The sequence below is a fragment of the Struthio camelus genome, chromosome Z (genome assembly GCF_040807025.1).
Source record: "Struthio camelus isolate bStrCam1 chromosome Z, bStrCam1.hap1, whole genome shotgun sequence".
In the NCBI taxonomy this organism is placed as follows: domain Eukaryota; kingdom Metazoa; phylum Chordata; class Aves; order Struthioniformes; family Struthionidae; genus Struthio; species Struthio camelus.
Window position 1 is genome coordinate 74,035,895 of NC_090982.1, and position 16,124 is coordinate 74,052,018.

General features: G+C 41.5%; 1 protein-coding gene across 4 annotated transcripts in view; it reads right to left on the bottom strand.

Moving 5' to 3' along the window:
- LOC138064461 (oncostatin-M-specific receptor subunit beta-like) overlaps positions 1–16,124 on the bottom strand; it is a 37,481-nt gene that overhangs the window by 7,090 nt on the left and 14,267 nt on the right. For all 4 annotated transcript variants that reach the window (XM_068927214.1, XM_068927215.1, XM_068927213.1 and 1 more), the window contains 12 exons: positions 14,463–14,626; positions 11,609–11,768; positions 9,671–9,961; positions 8,907–9,036; positions 7,445–7,602; positions 5,667–5,803; positions 4,249–4,408; positions 3,718–3,794; positions 3,083–3,299; positions 2,266–2,466; positions 959–1,060; positions 331–510 (listed from right to left, as the gene is read on the bottom strand). In XM_068927214.1, the coding sequence (XP_068783315.1) occupies positions 331–510; positions 959–1,060; positions 2,266–2,466; positions 3,083–3,299; positions 3,718–3,794; positions 4,249–4,408; positions 5,667–5,803; positions 7,445–7,602; positions 8,907–9,036; positions 9,671–9,961; positions 11,609–11,768; positions 14,463–14,626 (1,977 nt within the window). The remainder of the gene's footprint in view (positions 1–330; positions 511–958; positions 1,061–2,265; positions 2,467–3,082; positions 3,300–3,717; positions 3,795–4,248; positions 4,409–5,666; positions 5,804–7,444; positions 7,603–8,906; positions 9,037–9,670; positions 9,962–11,608; positions 11,769–14,462; positions 14,627–16,124) is intronic.

The following is a 16,124-nucleotide window of genomic DNA, read 5'->3' on the forward strand; positions in this document are numbered from 1 at the left end:
ATGTTTTGGAAATTCATTCAGAACTCGGATTGCAAGAGGCAGAAGCTTGACTCCTCCGGCAGCCACTGCATGAATCCATTCTAGAGTTAAAGGAAGTTACGGACAACAGGACCCGAGGCTATACATCTGTATGATGCCAGGACTCCGCTTCTGCCCGATAACACATTGGACATTAGCGAAGAAGCAAAAGCAGCAGGTGTTGAAATCTGTCTCATGCCTAATGTGCCAGTTTGCCTGTCTATCATGACCTTTCCAAGAGACTGCAGCATCAGCTCCAACCACACACTGCCTTTTACCTATTACCAATGAGAGAATTTCTTAGTCAGTTACCTGGAAGAACATGTTTTTTAGATTCTTTCAAATTGCAGTCCTCTTGCACAGGAGAAACATAAACATGGTAACCTCTTACAAAACCAGGCTGTGACTCATTTGTGGGATAAGAATCCCAAGACAGCGTTACTGCGTGGAAAGTCAGCTGAACTTGTTCCACAGTAGGGTCAAGCAGGGGGGCTGGAAGAAAGAAAATTGATATTAAACTTGCCATTTTTTCCAAGAGTGTTTATCTGCTTACCTGAAACAATTCTAAATTCCCAAGTGGTACTTCAGTTTAAATTCTACTTGTATTTAAAAGCATCACACAGCCAAAGCTCTCCAAAAACCTGTCAGCTTCACAAAGCATTCATGTAGTCCACATTATACACAAAGCAATGACTGCTAACCATAGTCCTAGTTTATCTACCCTGACTAATGCAGACGCTGCCTGGTCACTGCAGTAGTTAAAACATCCTCTATGCATGTAAGCCATGTGCATTGTTTTACAACTTCTGCATGCTTCAGTGATACAGAAACAACACAGCAAACGCATCTTCAACCAGTTACAGGAAAAAGCCTGTGAAATCCCCATTTGTGACAGAACAACTTAGCAAATACACAAACCCCAAACATGTTGCCAACTTACGGAGCTCCTTGAGATAACCAGTCTTCTTCTCCAATAAGGAGGCTGTATTAGCAACAGATCCATAGATGTGGAAGTTGTATCTCACCCCCGGCACAAAAGAAACTAGAAAATAGTCGAACTGATTACAAAAATGGCTTTCTTGGGATTCTGCTTTTACTTAACTGCTTTATACAGGGAACTAGAATCCATTAGAAATCTTCCTTCCTTGAGTGTTACTGTGCTATTAAGTCAACTGAAGGGAACACAGAGTACGCCAACTCTTAGTGTACACAACGTGAATTGAAAATACTTATTCTCATCAAAACAGAGAATTGAGAAGTTTTCCTTTTTTTTTTTCTTTTTCCTTTTGGTTTGGTTTTTTTACATTTTTATTGCTCTAGAGTATTCAGACGACTGCACATTAGACTCCAAAAGCATCAAAGAGCAAGATAATTTCATTTCTGTTTCTGACATAAGCGAAGGTCATCTTTGTGGACTATTTAAGGTAGACATGCATCCATACATAAGAATTCCATGCCACCCTCACAGACATTCACTCCCAGGCACATTACCCAAGCGCAACCCATCGAGGAGCCGGACAACATTTTCTCCGATAAGGCTCTTATCGCACTCTCCTTCAGGGAGGAGGCAGGCTCCCATAAAAAAACACCCCAATGTGTTTGTATGAATTGAAGTGCAGTTTCTTTGCTGCATATCGAAACGTGTTCGGTCAGATTTTGATCAAACATATTTTATTCCAACGGGAACTCAGCTGGCAGAGACCTGGGGAAGGCTATAATCCTGCAGTTGCATAAGTGTATCAGAATGACTTTCACACAGCCAGGAAGAATTCAGGTCTAATGGCTACCACCAGGATAGAAACACACAACTGGTGCTAAGCAAGGACTGGTGCCGAGACACATTCTCTGTGGCACACTAAGAGCATTAAACCTCTCACTAAGCAGTCGGTGTTATATTGCCCGAGTCTAAACTTCTGACCTGTGCTACAGATAAGGCAGAGCTCCATTCTGCTTCTGTCTTGCTGAAAAGACTTTGAACTCCTTCATTAACTTCACTACCCTCCTTCAAGACTTTATTACAGGCTACTCAGAAGAGGTTTTGCCAAAACATTATGCCGATTTCCAAGAAACAGCCTCAGTGGTGCTGATATATGTGCGGTGTCTAATCCAGCTACTAGGCAAACCATGATGCCACCCGCTTTCAAAGAATTACAGTGTTCCACAGGATTTGTATGTTAAATTCAGTTAAGACCCAGAGCATAAGAACTATTACACAGACATCAGAAAGAAAAATTGTTCTGCTTTCACCTGAGCTGATCAGAGCACTGGAAGTGTGGGGCCCAAATCTCTTCCACTGAAGATCACAGGGCTGCGACGTTGGAAAGTTACACCAGTCGATAATGTAACCGTCATATGTATTTCTAGACTCCCAAGAAATAAAAATGCCATCATCTGTACCATTAACCCGGTCGTCTTTAAGCTCTGAACTGCTGAGCTCTTTTTCAGTGCCTATTAGTTAAAAAAAATAAAAAAATAAAAATAAAAATTATTTTGCAGTATGAGACCACTAATGCATAAATGAGGGCTGATACAGTTTCTGTGCTGAGCTGTTTAAACACTAATAAATCAGTGTGTTCCTTCATTATCAGACATACAGCTCTTTCGTAAACTGAAAGCTGATCTCTATCTATTAAGAGCTTGATTGCTCAAAACCACCCAGTAGTTATAGTACCATGCATTTGCACAAAGAACTGAACCACAGAAAACCGGAGCCATAAACAGTAAGCCACAAGAGGCTAATCACGTGCAGAGATCCACGAAGTCATTGGCTGCATCTATGGCACTTGCTGCAGGACTGAGGCCTAGCGTAAGGCTACGTGTGTTTTGAGCTACGCAGATTTCCTGTGGACTTTCTGCTGAGATGGACTGATCAAGGCACCTCAGCTTAATTTACAAACAGATACCACCTTATAGGCCAAAATACGGTAACACATTTCCAAATAGCAAGGATTTTAGTTACAATATATTCTCCCACAATGATAAATTATCACTTCACATAAAATAAGAGGAAACAAAACTCTTGCAATGGAACGCTAAGTTTAGCTGAAAGTACTGCTACTGTTACCTGTAGCTCCAGGGATGATCACTACTGAAGGAAGTGAATAATTAACATTGTTCTTTGCCACGATACTGATTTTGTAAGGACAGTTATCAATGGAAATCCTTGTGCTATTATAGACTGATGAAACGGAGATGTGTTCAGGCTTAGAGTCCCCTTCTACTTTCTCCCAGGTTATTTCATAGGAAACACTTCTTCCATTTGCTCGAAAACTTGGTGCTAGCTGGAGGAAAAGTTATGTATGTAGTAGAAAATTTTAACACCAATTACTTAGTAAATTTTGCTGTAATAAAACAGTTTACTTCTGTAATGACACAAGCACTTGTTTGGATACATGCAGACAAACACTGGTTGAAATGGAAACGTACAAATCTCAGTAAAGGCATCTGTCTTGTTGCCATGTTTGGAAAACCATACATACACATGTCCGAATGCCAGGAAAGCACACCATCATACAGCTACATATGTTCTGAAATATGCTACAGATAATACTTGTGTTAGATTCTTAAAAGACATTCCCATACGGAATTGCTATTAAGTCCCTTTCGGGACTTACACACGCAGACTCGTCAGAGTTTTTGGGAGAAGTTTCCAACTCCTTCATGTAGAGTTTCATTATTGTTTCTGTACCCATGTCTCACCTTCCAGAATAAGGTCACATTCCGCCCTCCCAAAACTGGTGTAATTTCTCTCCAGATGTCCAGTTTCCCCGATGGAGCTGCAATAAACACAGCAAAACAAGATGTTCTAGGTGCAGAAAGGATAATCAGTTTGTTTCCTTCTCTTTGAAGGGATCCAGCTGCCTAAATCTCTCTTTCTGCATGTCCCCCCAGGTCTTGCCAAAATTTTATCCTTTAATTTCTTGCTGTCTTCATTCTTCCAAATGAACGAATGTTTGGCTCATTTCCCTAGAAAACCTTTCTCTGCTTGTAGTTCCCAGGTCCTTGCTCTCACCTCTGCACAATTTCTCCAGCCCAGATCTCCCACCGCCTGCACTGGATGAAGTGCCAGAGACTGGCATGTAGGGTGAGAACTGATTAAGCAGCTTCCTTCCTAAACTTTGCTTAGGGTGCTTCTACTTTTATGCGCGCAACAGGCCTTTGCAAATAGTGAACACAGGTGGCAATCAAGGAACAGCCTGCAGCTGTCCCTTCCCAATAGACCAGACATACTTGCTTCCTCTGTTCTGATGGTTCGGGCTTCGCTCCATTCACTCCACCTCCAGAAGTGCTTAGCTGCCCCACAGCGTACTCTAACTGTATATTCGGTGTACGGCTGCAGTCCACCCAGAGTGATGCTGGCATACTGGAGTTGCACACCTGAACTATTATGCTGCGGAACAGAACAACAGAGCAGAATAAGAGTTTGGATCAGTTTTACGAGAAAGAGGTTTTTGTCTACGGAACTAGTCTTGCCTCTAGATCCTATGAACAGCAGGTTAAGCTCAACAAGGAAACATGATTACGGAACAACGGTCAAGAAAAAAAAAGATATGGCAAAAGATCGAAAGACTGGGAGGCCCAAAAAGAGGTGTGCAAGCCTTCTTTGTGTAACGGTCTAAGTAGAAGTCCTTCGCAATAGTCTGTAAAATGACCGCTCTTTACAGCAAGGCAGAGGGAATTTGCTGAGACCTTATCCTCACCCTGCCTGGTCTCTTACTCAGTTCACATAAGCAGGAAGTTGTTCTAGACGTACGCACAGTACCTGCTGCTGCTGCTTTTCTTTACATTTTTTCCCGGTCTTCCCCGCCCCTTCCTCCTAAGGGTCAGTGAGTTCTGGCAAGAGTCGAAAAGTGAGCATGCTAACGGTCTGCTGCAAAGGCCAACTGCAGCAGTTAGATCAAATGATCTAACAGTTCTTAGGTGATACTGGAGGCAGAACACAGGTTGCTCCTGATCTTTATAATGTCTTTTAATATGCTAAAGCCAAGCTACCTTTGTAAGAAGAGGGCTGAAGGGAAATCACAATACCTGTGCAAACAGCTGATCAACCTCACTGTCTGTGAAAGAAGCGGAGCAAGATGAGGACTCTATTGAAACAGGCTTCTTCAAGCAGGTGGAGAAGGACAGAAAGAAAAACTCCACTGTGGTCCATTACTAGGAACCAGACAGGCTATTGCCATGTATAGTCAATGGCACCCAGAAAGATCCTGGGCTAGCAGCAGCAAAGTCTGCTCCTTCAACACACCTCTTTACCACTTGTTTATAAGGTGATACGAGTTATAACAATATGAGCAACTAAAACTGGCAATAGCTACAATAACAGCAATTAAAAGGTCCATTCATATTTTCATCTACTTCAACAAACCTCAGTCTGTTCAGCAAAGGACATCATTACACACGCAGAGCAGTTAGGTTAATACCTCAGCCAGCAGTGCAGGAAGCGCTAGCACTAATTCATACTCAGGACAAGCGGTGCCCATGTGGAAGACACCATCAGTGGAGACAGAGCTTGGGAGCTCTTATCCAGAAAACAGAGGCTTCTGCACCCTCCCAAGAGGTAGTACATTCAGATGGCTGGGGAAATATGTTTAATTCCAAGTCAAAAAGATATTTACTATGCTTCTGTGTATGAAATTCAGGTTTCATACCAGTTCTGCCTTCCCATCAGGGTGGAGCACTTCTGTCTGGCAAAAGAGTTCAAATCCTTTGTTTCGATATTTCCAATACAATGTGATTTCTGTATCCGTACATTCTTCCCACAGCTGGAAAGGCACAGAGGGATAAACTGCCAACGGAAAATACAGGTTGGTTCTTGTAAAACATACAATAAATGCAATATTTTAAGGTATTTTAGTTGAGGAGTAAAAGTAAGAAAGAAACATAGTCTAAGATTTTTCTGCCTGCCTAGGAGAGGTAGACATAAATCAGTAAAAATTGATTTCAGAACGTAAACATATCCTTGTAAGTAAACGTCATTCAAGCTTAAAACAAAACAAAATAAAACTTGCACTGACTTGGGGATATTTTGGAACATCATAAGCAAAAGACAGTCAGACTTTTACTGCAAATCCAACAGAATTCTCCTCCCAGGGTCTGGGCAAGGGCTTGGACACAGCACAGTGAGTAACATTTGACTTCACTGCTATGTAAGCGGTACTAAGGGAGAGCAGCAGTTTTCAAACCTTCCCAGACCATCAGCTCAACCACAAGAAATGAGACATGGCAATAGGAGTGCATAAGTTTACAGCTGTGGGCCATTATGCTAGAACTTCACGGAGCATAAATTACAATTTGAGGCCTTCCAGACTCAAAGGAGTTCATGCTTGACCCAGAACCTCCCTGCTGTCACATGCAGAACTGGTATTTAGTTGTTGACATCTTTTAAATAGGCAAAATTCTGCAGTAAATATTTCCAGGATCAGAGAAAACATAAAGGACTTGACTGCAATCACTACTTAAAAGGTTAACTCATCATAAATATCATACATCTTTTCTGTAACTTGTAACAATCACTAGAACTGGAAAAAGAAAACTGTAGTAGAACTGTAGTGTTATCTACTTTAGCCTGATTCCCCATGAAAATTGAATTTATAATATTGTGTCGTCTCACTACAATCTGCCAGTTTACTCTTCTGCTTTCTTCCTGCTCCCTTTCCTTCTCCCCCAAAGAATCAAACTATCAGCTTTTAGAACTCATAGGCCACTTGGAGCCAAATTTAACAGAGACAGACATGTAAGATATTATGCTCGCACAAGCCATATGAATAACAGCGCCTAGTGAAACTCTGATGAAGGAAGTGCTGCCAGAACCCAAGAGTTACTCCATCAGACTCTGGTCCATCAGCTCATCAGCTTCAGAACCAAAGCCATGAACATGCTGCCTCTGACTTCCTCAAACAGGTAAGGGTACAAAAGGGCCTTGAGAATACTGTGAGGTGGGTGTGGTGGGGCCAGAGGACACAAGAAGAACTGGAAATACTGCTGCAGACATAGGAAAGACCCAGGTGTTTTGAGGTGGGGAAGATCATGGGGAACTTGGGGAACCTGGGGCCTCGGTGTTGGGGCACACTGTGACAAAGGACACAAACGAACAGGGGAAAAAGGAACTAACAAGCATTAGTTACTGCTTACAGAGTAACTTGTATGGGAAGCAGCACGATACTATGAACCATCTTCAGCAAAGTGATAGACTGCGAAGCCAGAAGGGGTCATTTCAATAACTAAAATTTGACCTTTGGAACGACCATTAGCAGAACTTTTGCAAAGCTGAAACTGAAGAGACAGCAGATAACTACAACACAGGGAAAGGTAGCTAACAGAAACCGAGAAGGTAAAAATCATGGACTTCTATACTTAAACCCGCATCCAAGTATTAAGAGAAGCAAGAGGATAGGGCCTTAAAATAAAGAAACAGAAAAGGCCTTACTTCTGTGAGTGACATCAAAAACATCCATGGCAGTTTTCTTTCTCAGTGGGTTTTCAACAGTCAGTGTGATATTATAGACCCTCTGCTGGTTTATATCCCAAGAACACGAGCACTGCTCAGAACAACTTACTGTGCACGGAATCAAGTTTTGGGAAAACCTATCAAAGAAGAGGGGGTGGGGGGGGAAAGAAAGACATTTTTCCATAACGTAGAATCAAGACAGATGTTGAAATTGCGGACGCTCAACCAGAATATAGCATCATGGAAAATGAGGCTGAAGAGGACTGTGAGAAGCCACCCAGTTCTTTCCCCTAGCCCAACATAGGATTAATGTAAGTATTCTTACAATTAGAAGGAAGTGTTCTTTCTTCTTACTTGTTATCCTTTTGGGAAACAGCTAAACGGCTTTCAGGGGTTTCATCATGGATTTACAGCTTTCTAAATTACGGATTTGATTTGCCAAGAATTAAACCATTCACACGTCTACCGTTAAGCCTTTAAATAAAACAGTAATTTAAATGCATCTTTTTTTTTTTCTTAATCGTTATCACAACATTTTAAAAGAAGTGAATGACGCAGAGACCATGAAGGTACTATGCAATGATGACCTGTCTTCTGCTGAGACCTGCTGACAAAAGTTTGTTATGATGATATGAGGCTTCTGCCCTCTTTTATGCGTTCCCCTTTAACACCCTTTCTCTGCAGCCCTTGCTGCAAGGTCCCACTCCTCTCATAGGGGTTTAGCTGCCTGTATCAGCTCTCACATGCCACAGCTGCATAACCTTGACCCACACTGCTGAGAAAGAGCTGTGAGAAAGTCTGCAGAGAGATAAGAAAAGGTAAAATCATAGACAGAAGTAGCATTGTTGAGATGGGATTGTTGGTAGCTCAAGGATTCAAGAAGGAAAACACTAGCATGGAAAGTCATAAAATCCTAAAGGTAAAGAACCAGGGAAACTAGCCAGGCTAACTGGGAATCATCGGTTTTAGTCCACAGCACCATCATCAGTGTTGATGCGTTGTGAAAACACACTAATACTTGGCTTAAGAGCTCATATTAAATACTAGTTATCTTTTGTTTATGCTACCCAATAAATAACTACTTTATACTTCTAAGTTACGTATATCCTGCTTCCAGAGTGTCTTCATGCCTCGCTAAGGATACCCAAACTGACCAAAAGGAAGTGTTATTATAACACCCTGAATCAAGCAGAGGCTGATCTGATGGACCCGCAACTTTGTTACAGCTAGTCAGAGTTATATCAGAGCAGTTATAATTCAGAGCAGTTCTGTACTTCTCAACTTTTAATAAAAGTGCTGATCAATGAGCTGGAAAGAGGCAGGCAGCTAATTGCAACGTGGATTAAAAAAAACATTTCCACAGATTTTAAAGAACAGAAAGAACTTGACTGTTGTTCTGTACAGCACAGACCAGAGTTAATATAACTATGAGAAGACTTACTCTTCAAACAAAGTGTATTTTGTTGAATGACGTCCATAGAGGTAAGTGTCTCCTCCTCGGCTCCAAGTACATATTACTGTTTTCATGTCTTGAGTTTGGCAGGAAAAATCATTAGGTGTATCAGGCGGTTCTTGTCGGGGGGGGGAAACAACAAAAAGCCAACAGCATGGCAGTTAAGGCAAACATCATCGATACTCTTACTATATTAACAAACTACAAACAATCAATGTGGACAAAGCCTGGTTTACCACAGATGTTATTATTTCAACGGTACTTATTCAATGACCACTCCATAGAGGAAATCAGAACCAAACCATAAGTTAATTGCATTCCAAACTCTTCTGTAGCTAATTACTTTTTGTTAAGTTAATAGACTAATTTATCTGTATGGTTTTCTACACATAAAACTTACTCCCATGCTCGGAAGCGGGGGCTGTGTTGCGTTTTACTACCTGCACACAGACAATTAAGCTGGACTCCTAAACAGGTATATTTATTAAATCACTCACTCGTTCAGATTCATTTTGTGAATTCATCCCATGACATGTTTAAAAAGACAAGTTCTATTCTGTAATGTTTTCTACATGCAAGTGAATTTACAGAGCTAAAGTCAGACATCCAGCAGAGCTCAGCTTGACATAACAGGACAGTGCCAACTTACAACAAGTTTTTTGTCCCTCCCCTCCTCCCCCCCCCCCCCCCCCAAAGTCATTCTTGACTTAATAGCAACAGGAAAAGAGAACTGAACTAAAGCATGCACTTACTACCCACAAAGAAAACTGTACGACTGTAGCATTTCTCTTTTTCCTCTTCTTTGCAAGACGCCTGACAGTACACTGTGATTTGAGGCACTTCTTGATGTGCCACATTTTTCACAGTGAGCAGTCCAATTTGACTGTTTGTGCGACTGAAATTATGAGCAGTTGGAGATAAAAAGAACTCCTTAATGATTTGACCTTTCCTTCCGATGCAGCAAAGAGTGATGTCAAAGCCTTCCTCTACAACTTTTTCATCTGGAAAGATCTGTAGTCCACCGTTATTTGAAGCGTCCAGGCCTGCAAATTAACACACAATACAGCATTTCAAAATCTGCTCAGGGTGGGATTTCAATCTAACTACATAACTGAGCATTTACACATGCATCTGCTCATGTTATATTATCCATTCATGCACTTTCATATAGTATTCTTCTCCATGCAGGGATCAGTTAGATATGTAAGCATACCTAAATTTATGTTAAACCCATTCACGTACAACGTAGTCCAACAAACTATCTGACAGAGTCCTAAATACAGCTCACTGCCTTTTACTTAGGGGAAACAAAGAGTGTGCGTTCAAGAACTGCCCTTACAGATGAATACTGCCTCCTGCACCTGTGAACAGCCTGAAGCTTACAGCCAAAATACCTGCTCTTGCAGACTTTGAGCAGGGGACTGGAAATAGGCTGTGTTCTGAACGTGTCAGAGCCCAGCTAAGAGGAGTGAACATTGTATGAACCAGGAAACTCAAACTGGAATGATATTTCTGTGGCTTTCAATGTTGGACTCTCTCCTCGATGTAAAAACAAAAGTGGGATTTAAGAGACTCACAGGCTTTTGGATAGGTTGGAGATAAAATACAGCCTGAAGGATGGATTCATTACCTTTCAGAGAGCTCTGAATCAGGTCTGTAATGTGGGATCAGTTGGTGACAAGTGAACAGTGTTTTTGATCCCTATCCAATCTCAATTAAAAAATAAGATTTCCAGGATTGACGTTAGTGAGACTGAAAGGGGAGTCTTGCATTCCATCTCCCATCATACAAAGTGCAGAGTAGGGCAATTTATGCGCCACAGTCCAAGTATACACACCTGTGCTTCTTTTACTACCTCAAACTGTTGCCAATCCAAACAAGAATAATGCTCCTTTACAAAATCATTGCAACCATTTTTTGCTGAAGCACAGTTATGCATTTTGTTTAAATGACTTAAATTCCCTGGAAAACAAGCTGTTCTAGTAAGACATGTTGTAATACGAAAGAAAACTGTTTCTTGCTGTATCATTTGATTACCTTATTATTCCACCCCTGTATGCTCTCATATAACTCACAGAAGTTCATTCCAAGTGACATAAGCAGCTGACTTGCTCCTCCCTCTCTGCTTCTTTGATACTAAGCAGAGCTATGATCCCAAGACAAAAGAAACATTCAAGCATCAGATGATGCATCCACAGCTGTGCATTTCCTCTCCTCACCCCAGTCTGACCCAGTGATAACCATGGCTACATCCAAGGCCCCTGCCTTGGGGAAAAGTGCAAGTCAAGTGAGCAGGCCAAAGCAGCCTTCAGACTTGCACCGTTCGATGTGATATCAAAAGAGATTCCACAGAATACAAAAAAAAAAAAAAAAAAATCTACGCAAATCCAAGTTCCCATACCACTCAATGTACTGCGTTATTTTAATGTGTGAGCAAGAAAAGCTCTAAAACTTCTCACCTACTATCTGAGAATGACAGTCTGCAAACCAAGACAAAAGCTGAAGTATTACTATTACTGCCCGCAGAAAAGAGTTGGTCAGTGCTTACAGATGAAATGGTCCAAAAGAAATTATTGATTTGGTGTTCTCTCTCCTGAATTGATCACTATCATTAAAATCATCAGCAAATTAAAATCTAGCATTGTCCTTGAAAAAATAAAACCAATATTGCAAAGTCTTATTTTGCTCACCCAGGACAGTCTCCCACAGACTCCACTGACTCCAGATTTTTGATGTTTCTGCTTTACTCCTGATTCTCACCGAGTGTGACATACACTCCAAAGGTAAGTCCGAATCCCAGTTCCAATGAAGAGGCTCTCCTGATTTGTCAAGTGTGACATTATGAAACTCCTATAAACAAGGGCCAGTCAGGCAGAGTATGAAAATCACAGCAATGCGTAGATACTTACTTTGGAATTAGTCAAACACAGAGAGAGAGAAAGCAAGCTCAAAGGAAGAAAACGCTTTTGAAAACATCAGTCTTTGAAATCCATGCTGCCACATGTGATCTCATATTCTCAGAGGTCTAAGAAACTGCTTACAAAACTGCACCAGCAATGGTGTAGTGACTGACATGCTGGTGAGACTACTTGATGATAACAACATAACTGGGCGTCAGGCCTTGCTTCTCGAGAACCGGACTCACTTTCAGTAGGTTACTCATGCCTGCTGTTAACAGCAGTCTGCATATACATGCTGCTGTCTGGAGGTGCACCTTGTCTAACGCTCTGGGTTACGTATCTCTGGTGCCGGCACGCATCTGCATTGACCAAGGAATTACACAGATATTACCTCATTGTAGTTCTGAGGCACAGAGGCTGCCGACAGTACCACCAGCGAAAAGCAGAAGAAGAAAGTACCTGCTGGTTTCCCCAAAATGCTTCACTGTATTAATATGCATATGCAAGAAACATGAAAAAATATTCAAGCACGTTAGAGATCCAGAAAGCTAATAGGAGAAGAACAGCCTAAAGTATAAAATGGAATTGAAAAACTGCTGAGTGCAGAACGCTCTGTAATTTGGGAAATGTTTTTATATTGAGTTATATCAATGCAGACAAAGAGCAAAAAAAGTAAATGCTCTGCTGTGCTCTTAGAGAAAATACCTTGCAAATCCCTCTCAGCACGTAGCTGCTCAGGCCTATGGTTCAATGGGCTGTACTAATACTCAGCCCTGCAACTTAGACGAACAAGGGCACCAAACAGTCGCACAGATATGGATGAAAAGGTAGCCCAAGTGTGAATCTTTCCTGGCATGAAAGCCCATAAGAAGCAGGAAGAAAGGGCTCAAGACATTTATATTAATGGCCTGTAATTAAAAATACATTTCAGAACAGAGTAAAAATGCAGTACTTCTAAAAGCAACTGTGCCAGATTCTCAGAATGGAGATCAATGATGCTCCAGTGAGCTGTACCAGAGCTCTGGCTCACACTGACAACTACGATTCTGCTCTCCATTACTGCTTTCCACCAGCAACATCTGCGCTTTCATAATAGCATTACTCTGAGAGACATTCTGCAATCATTTCACAATTTAACTTCTGAATTATAGCACTGAGGAATTTATCTGCTGCTTTCAAAGTCACATAGACTGTACATGCTTTGGCGTGAGCAGATTCAGAGTTTTGTTATTGGTATACATTCTTAACAATAACACAGAAACAAACGCATTCCCGTGTGGCAGTGACATCCAAAATATCCTATTTATTTTCCAAGTCGTGTTTATTATGAGTACCAGCACAGACTATGTCCTTGGATTGCATAGCTCTTTCTTTCTTCCTGCAAATTAACAGAGTTTGTTCGAAGAGCACTCCGAACAACCATGTGATTGTTCGGAGCTACGTGACCCCATTTTCCAATTTCAGGGTTAGATCTATTCACGAGGTGTTAGAAATCCTACCCCTTCTATCAAGGTGGCCAAAATCTTCTGAACTACATACAGCTCTTCTGCAGTGAAGCTGAGGATCTTCAAACTCAGAGAGACTAAATACTGCTAACTGGCTGATTAGCAGTAAGGACTCTTTTAAACACTGTCCGTCTTATTTTCTTGACTCTTGTTGGTTTCAGGGGGAAAAAAAAAAAAGCCCTTCTCTGCTTTATATTCCTCCTCACAAATAGCACCTTTAAATGAGTTATAACAGTTCTCCAATTTTACTAGGTTTTAACATATGTATTTAATATTCTTCCACAGTTAGATCAGCAGATGACTCATAAAAAGTTGCAATATCCATAAAGCCTGCATTTAATTCCCCAAAGATTTTGTCAGATCCAAAGGAGAGGAAAAATTTCTTGTGATACAGCAGTTCTCACAGTAAAGTCACGGACTGGTGAAAAAAATCAGGAGAAGGCTTAAGCCAAAAGAATTTGGGTGTTCATATCTTCACCTCTCGAGAAAATCTGGCTGGTTCAGGTGATAAGGAGGGCTGAGACTTGCCAGAAGAGACACCACTACCTTCTTCCCTAAGCACTGGATATAAGGTGATTGCTAGCAGGGCCAAGCCCAGGCCTTATACAGCCTGGCTCACATTGAGACTATCCTGTTTGCTTCCTAAGACGAGAAGGGTTGCAACAACACATGACTCATGCTCAATTAGACACTAGTGAGGGGTAGTAACCATGCCACAAAAGGATAACTACTTGTCTGCATTAGGAGCAAAGGAGGAATTTTTCTGGGATGCTCCTCAGGGAACCCGCACCTTTGAAGGGGAATGGAGGCCTTTAAATTCAGATCTCCTAAGTCTGCCCACCACAGTCCCTGAATAAGGATATACAAGGCATATCTACACTCTGCAGAGGCAAAAATGACTTCCTCATCTGAGCCAATGTTTTGTTTTCACAAAAACTGGGCAAAACATTAGGCCAAGCCTGGCACCTAGTGAAATATGGAGGTATTTCTATTACAGCTTTGAATATACTATGCTATAAATGGTAAAACTATACAACAGAGCAACCTGTATATGCATCTGAACGCTTGATTTTCCTTCAGATTCATCTATATTGCAGACATCTAAAATACCCTTTTTTTTTTTGTTTAAATACACTTACTGTCCACACAATAGTATTTTCTTCTGTTCGGCTGACTTGTATTTCAAAAGACATCGAAAGCTCAGCATCATGCGCTGACTTGCCGACATCCCATTCCACCAGCAGACGCTGAAGAGGCAAATCTTTGGAAACACTAAGGTACGTTACTGGAAACACAAGGGATTCTAGAAGCAGAAAAAAAGGATACAAAAATATTAATAGTTGTGTAAGCTTCAATCCTTCAAGTGTGTTTAAGCCACAACAGACCAACATTGCATGCCAGTTTTCTCAAGGGAGTCATTAGTCAAGGCAGTGGAGCAAGCAGTATGACATGCTAGACTCCGCTCCCATCTCTGACACTGACTCCCTCACAGTCCAACAGAGAGAGCAAAGGAGAGTTCTGAAGAAAAACCCAGACCCTAAAGGAAAAACACTGTAATCCCATTATCATAAGCAAAAATTAAATTAAGCCATTGCTAAGTACCTTCCCAAAGCCCACTCGGATTGTGCATCTTTCCCAGGTTATGCAGGGTGTGGGTCCTTTTGAGTATATACGTTATGTTTACCATATTGATAAGGCAGATATGATAAAACAGTGCTTAGAAACAAAATAGGTTCCACACCTATTAATTGAGTTAATGAAAGCTGGGTATTTGAAAAGGAAAGATAAAAGAGTTTCCCTTCACTAGCTAGCTCAGACCACAGTCTGAGCTGTGGCACATTACTGGTTGCTCTACACAGAGCTTAGGTCCTTAAATCAGGGCTGTGGATTCTTCTACTGGAATCAGACACCTACCTATAATGGCACTTCCATCGCTTTGTGAGCCTAGGTTTAATCCATCAGTCAGACTAAACTCCCGGCTGGCGTTAGGAAAAGAAAGGTTCCATGAGCCGACAAGCCCACCGAAAAGTAGAGATCACCTTATGAGTAGTCCCCCTTTTCGGGGGGGGGGGGAGGGAACACCTGCTTTGTTCCCCTCCTCAAAAGATAACTTTTAGAAGAGAAGAAATAGGGCACTCACTGACTTATATCTTCTCCTCTTCCTGAAAAAAACATGCCAAGCTTGATCTGGTTGTTAATGAAGCTAAAGAACTGAAATGTCCAAGTCACCAAGTTTTTTCTTTTGCCACAGTTGCTTTCCACGTTGTTTCTGCTTGTTATAAATGAAGGGGTCACGATGTTGATACTGACCAGGACACAGTACAGAAATCACAGAAGTAGCTGTATGTTTTAATAATGTAACTCATTCTGGGCATTCCCACTCCTTGCAGTCACAGTCCTCACAGCCAGCCTGGTCTGAGACACCTGAGCCAGCTCCTCCTTATAACTCCTCCACCTACAGTCATTTCTCACATATGTGCTTCACCCTCTGGCCTAATGATGATCTGAGACATTTAGAGAATGTTAAGGGCAAGAATGCAAGCATTCAGGAAATTTAGTCATTATGAGGTTTGGACATGCGCTGAGTACCTATATTTTGATATTGCTACCGGGGCAGCTGCTTGGACACCCAAACCCTTTTGTAATTTATCCTGCGGCACCTGCTTTGCGCTAGCATCTGTGCGGCAGTTTCTCGACGCGTGAATCTTTACATTGGCTGTAAGAAATGAAAGGCTCAAGAAAGCACAATCTCTGATCAGTCAGGGAAAGGAAAGAATACTTTACAAGCAAGTTTATTAATT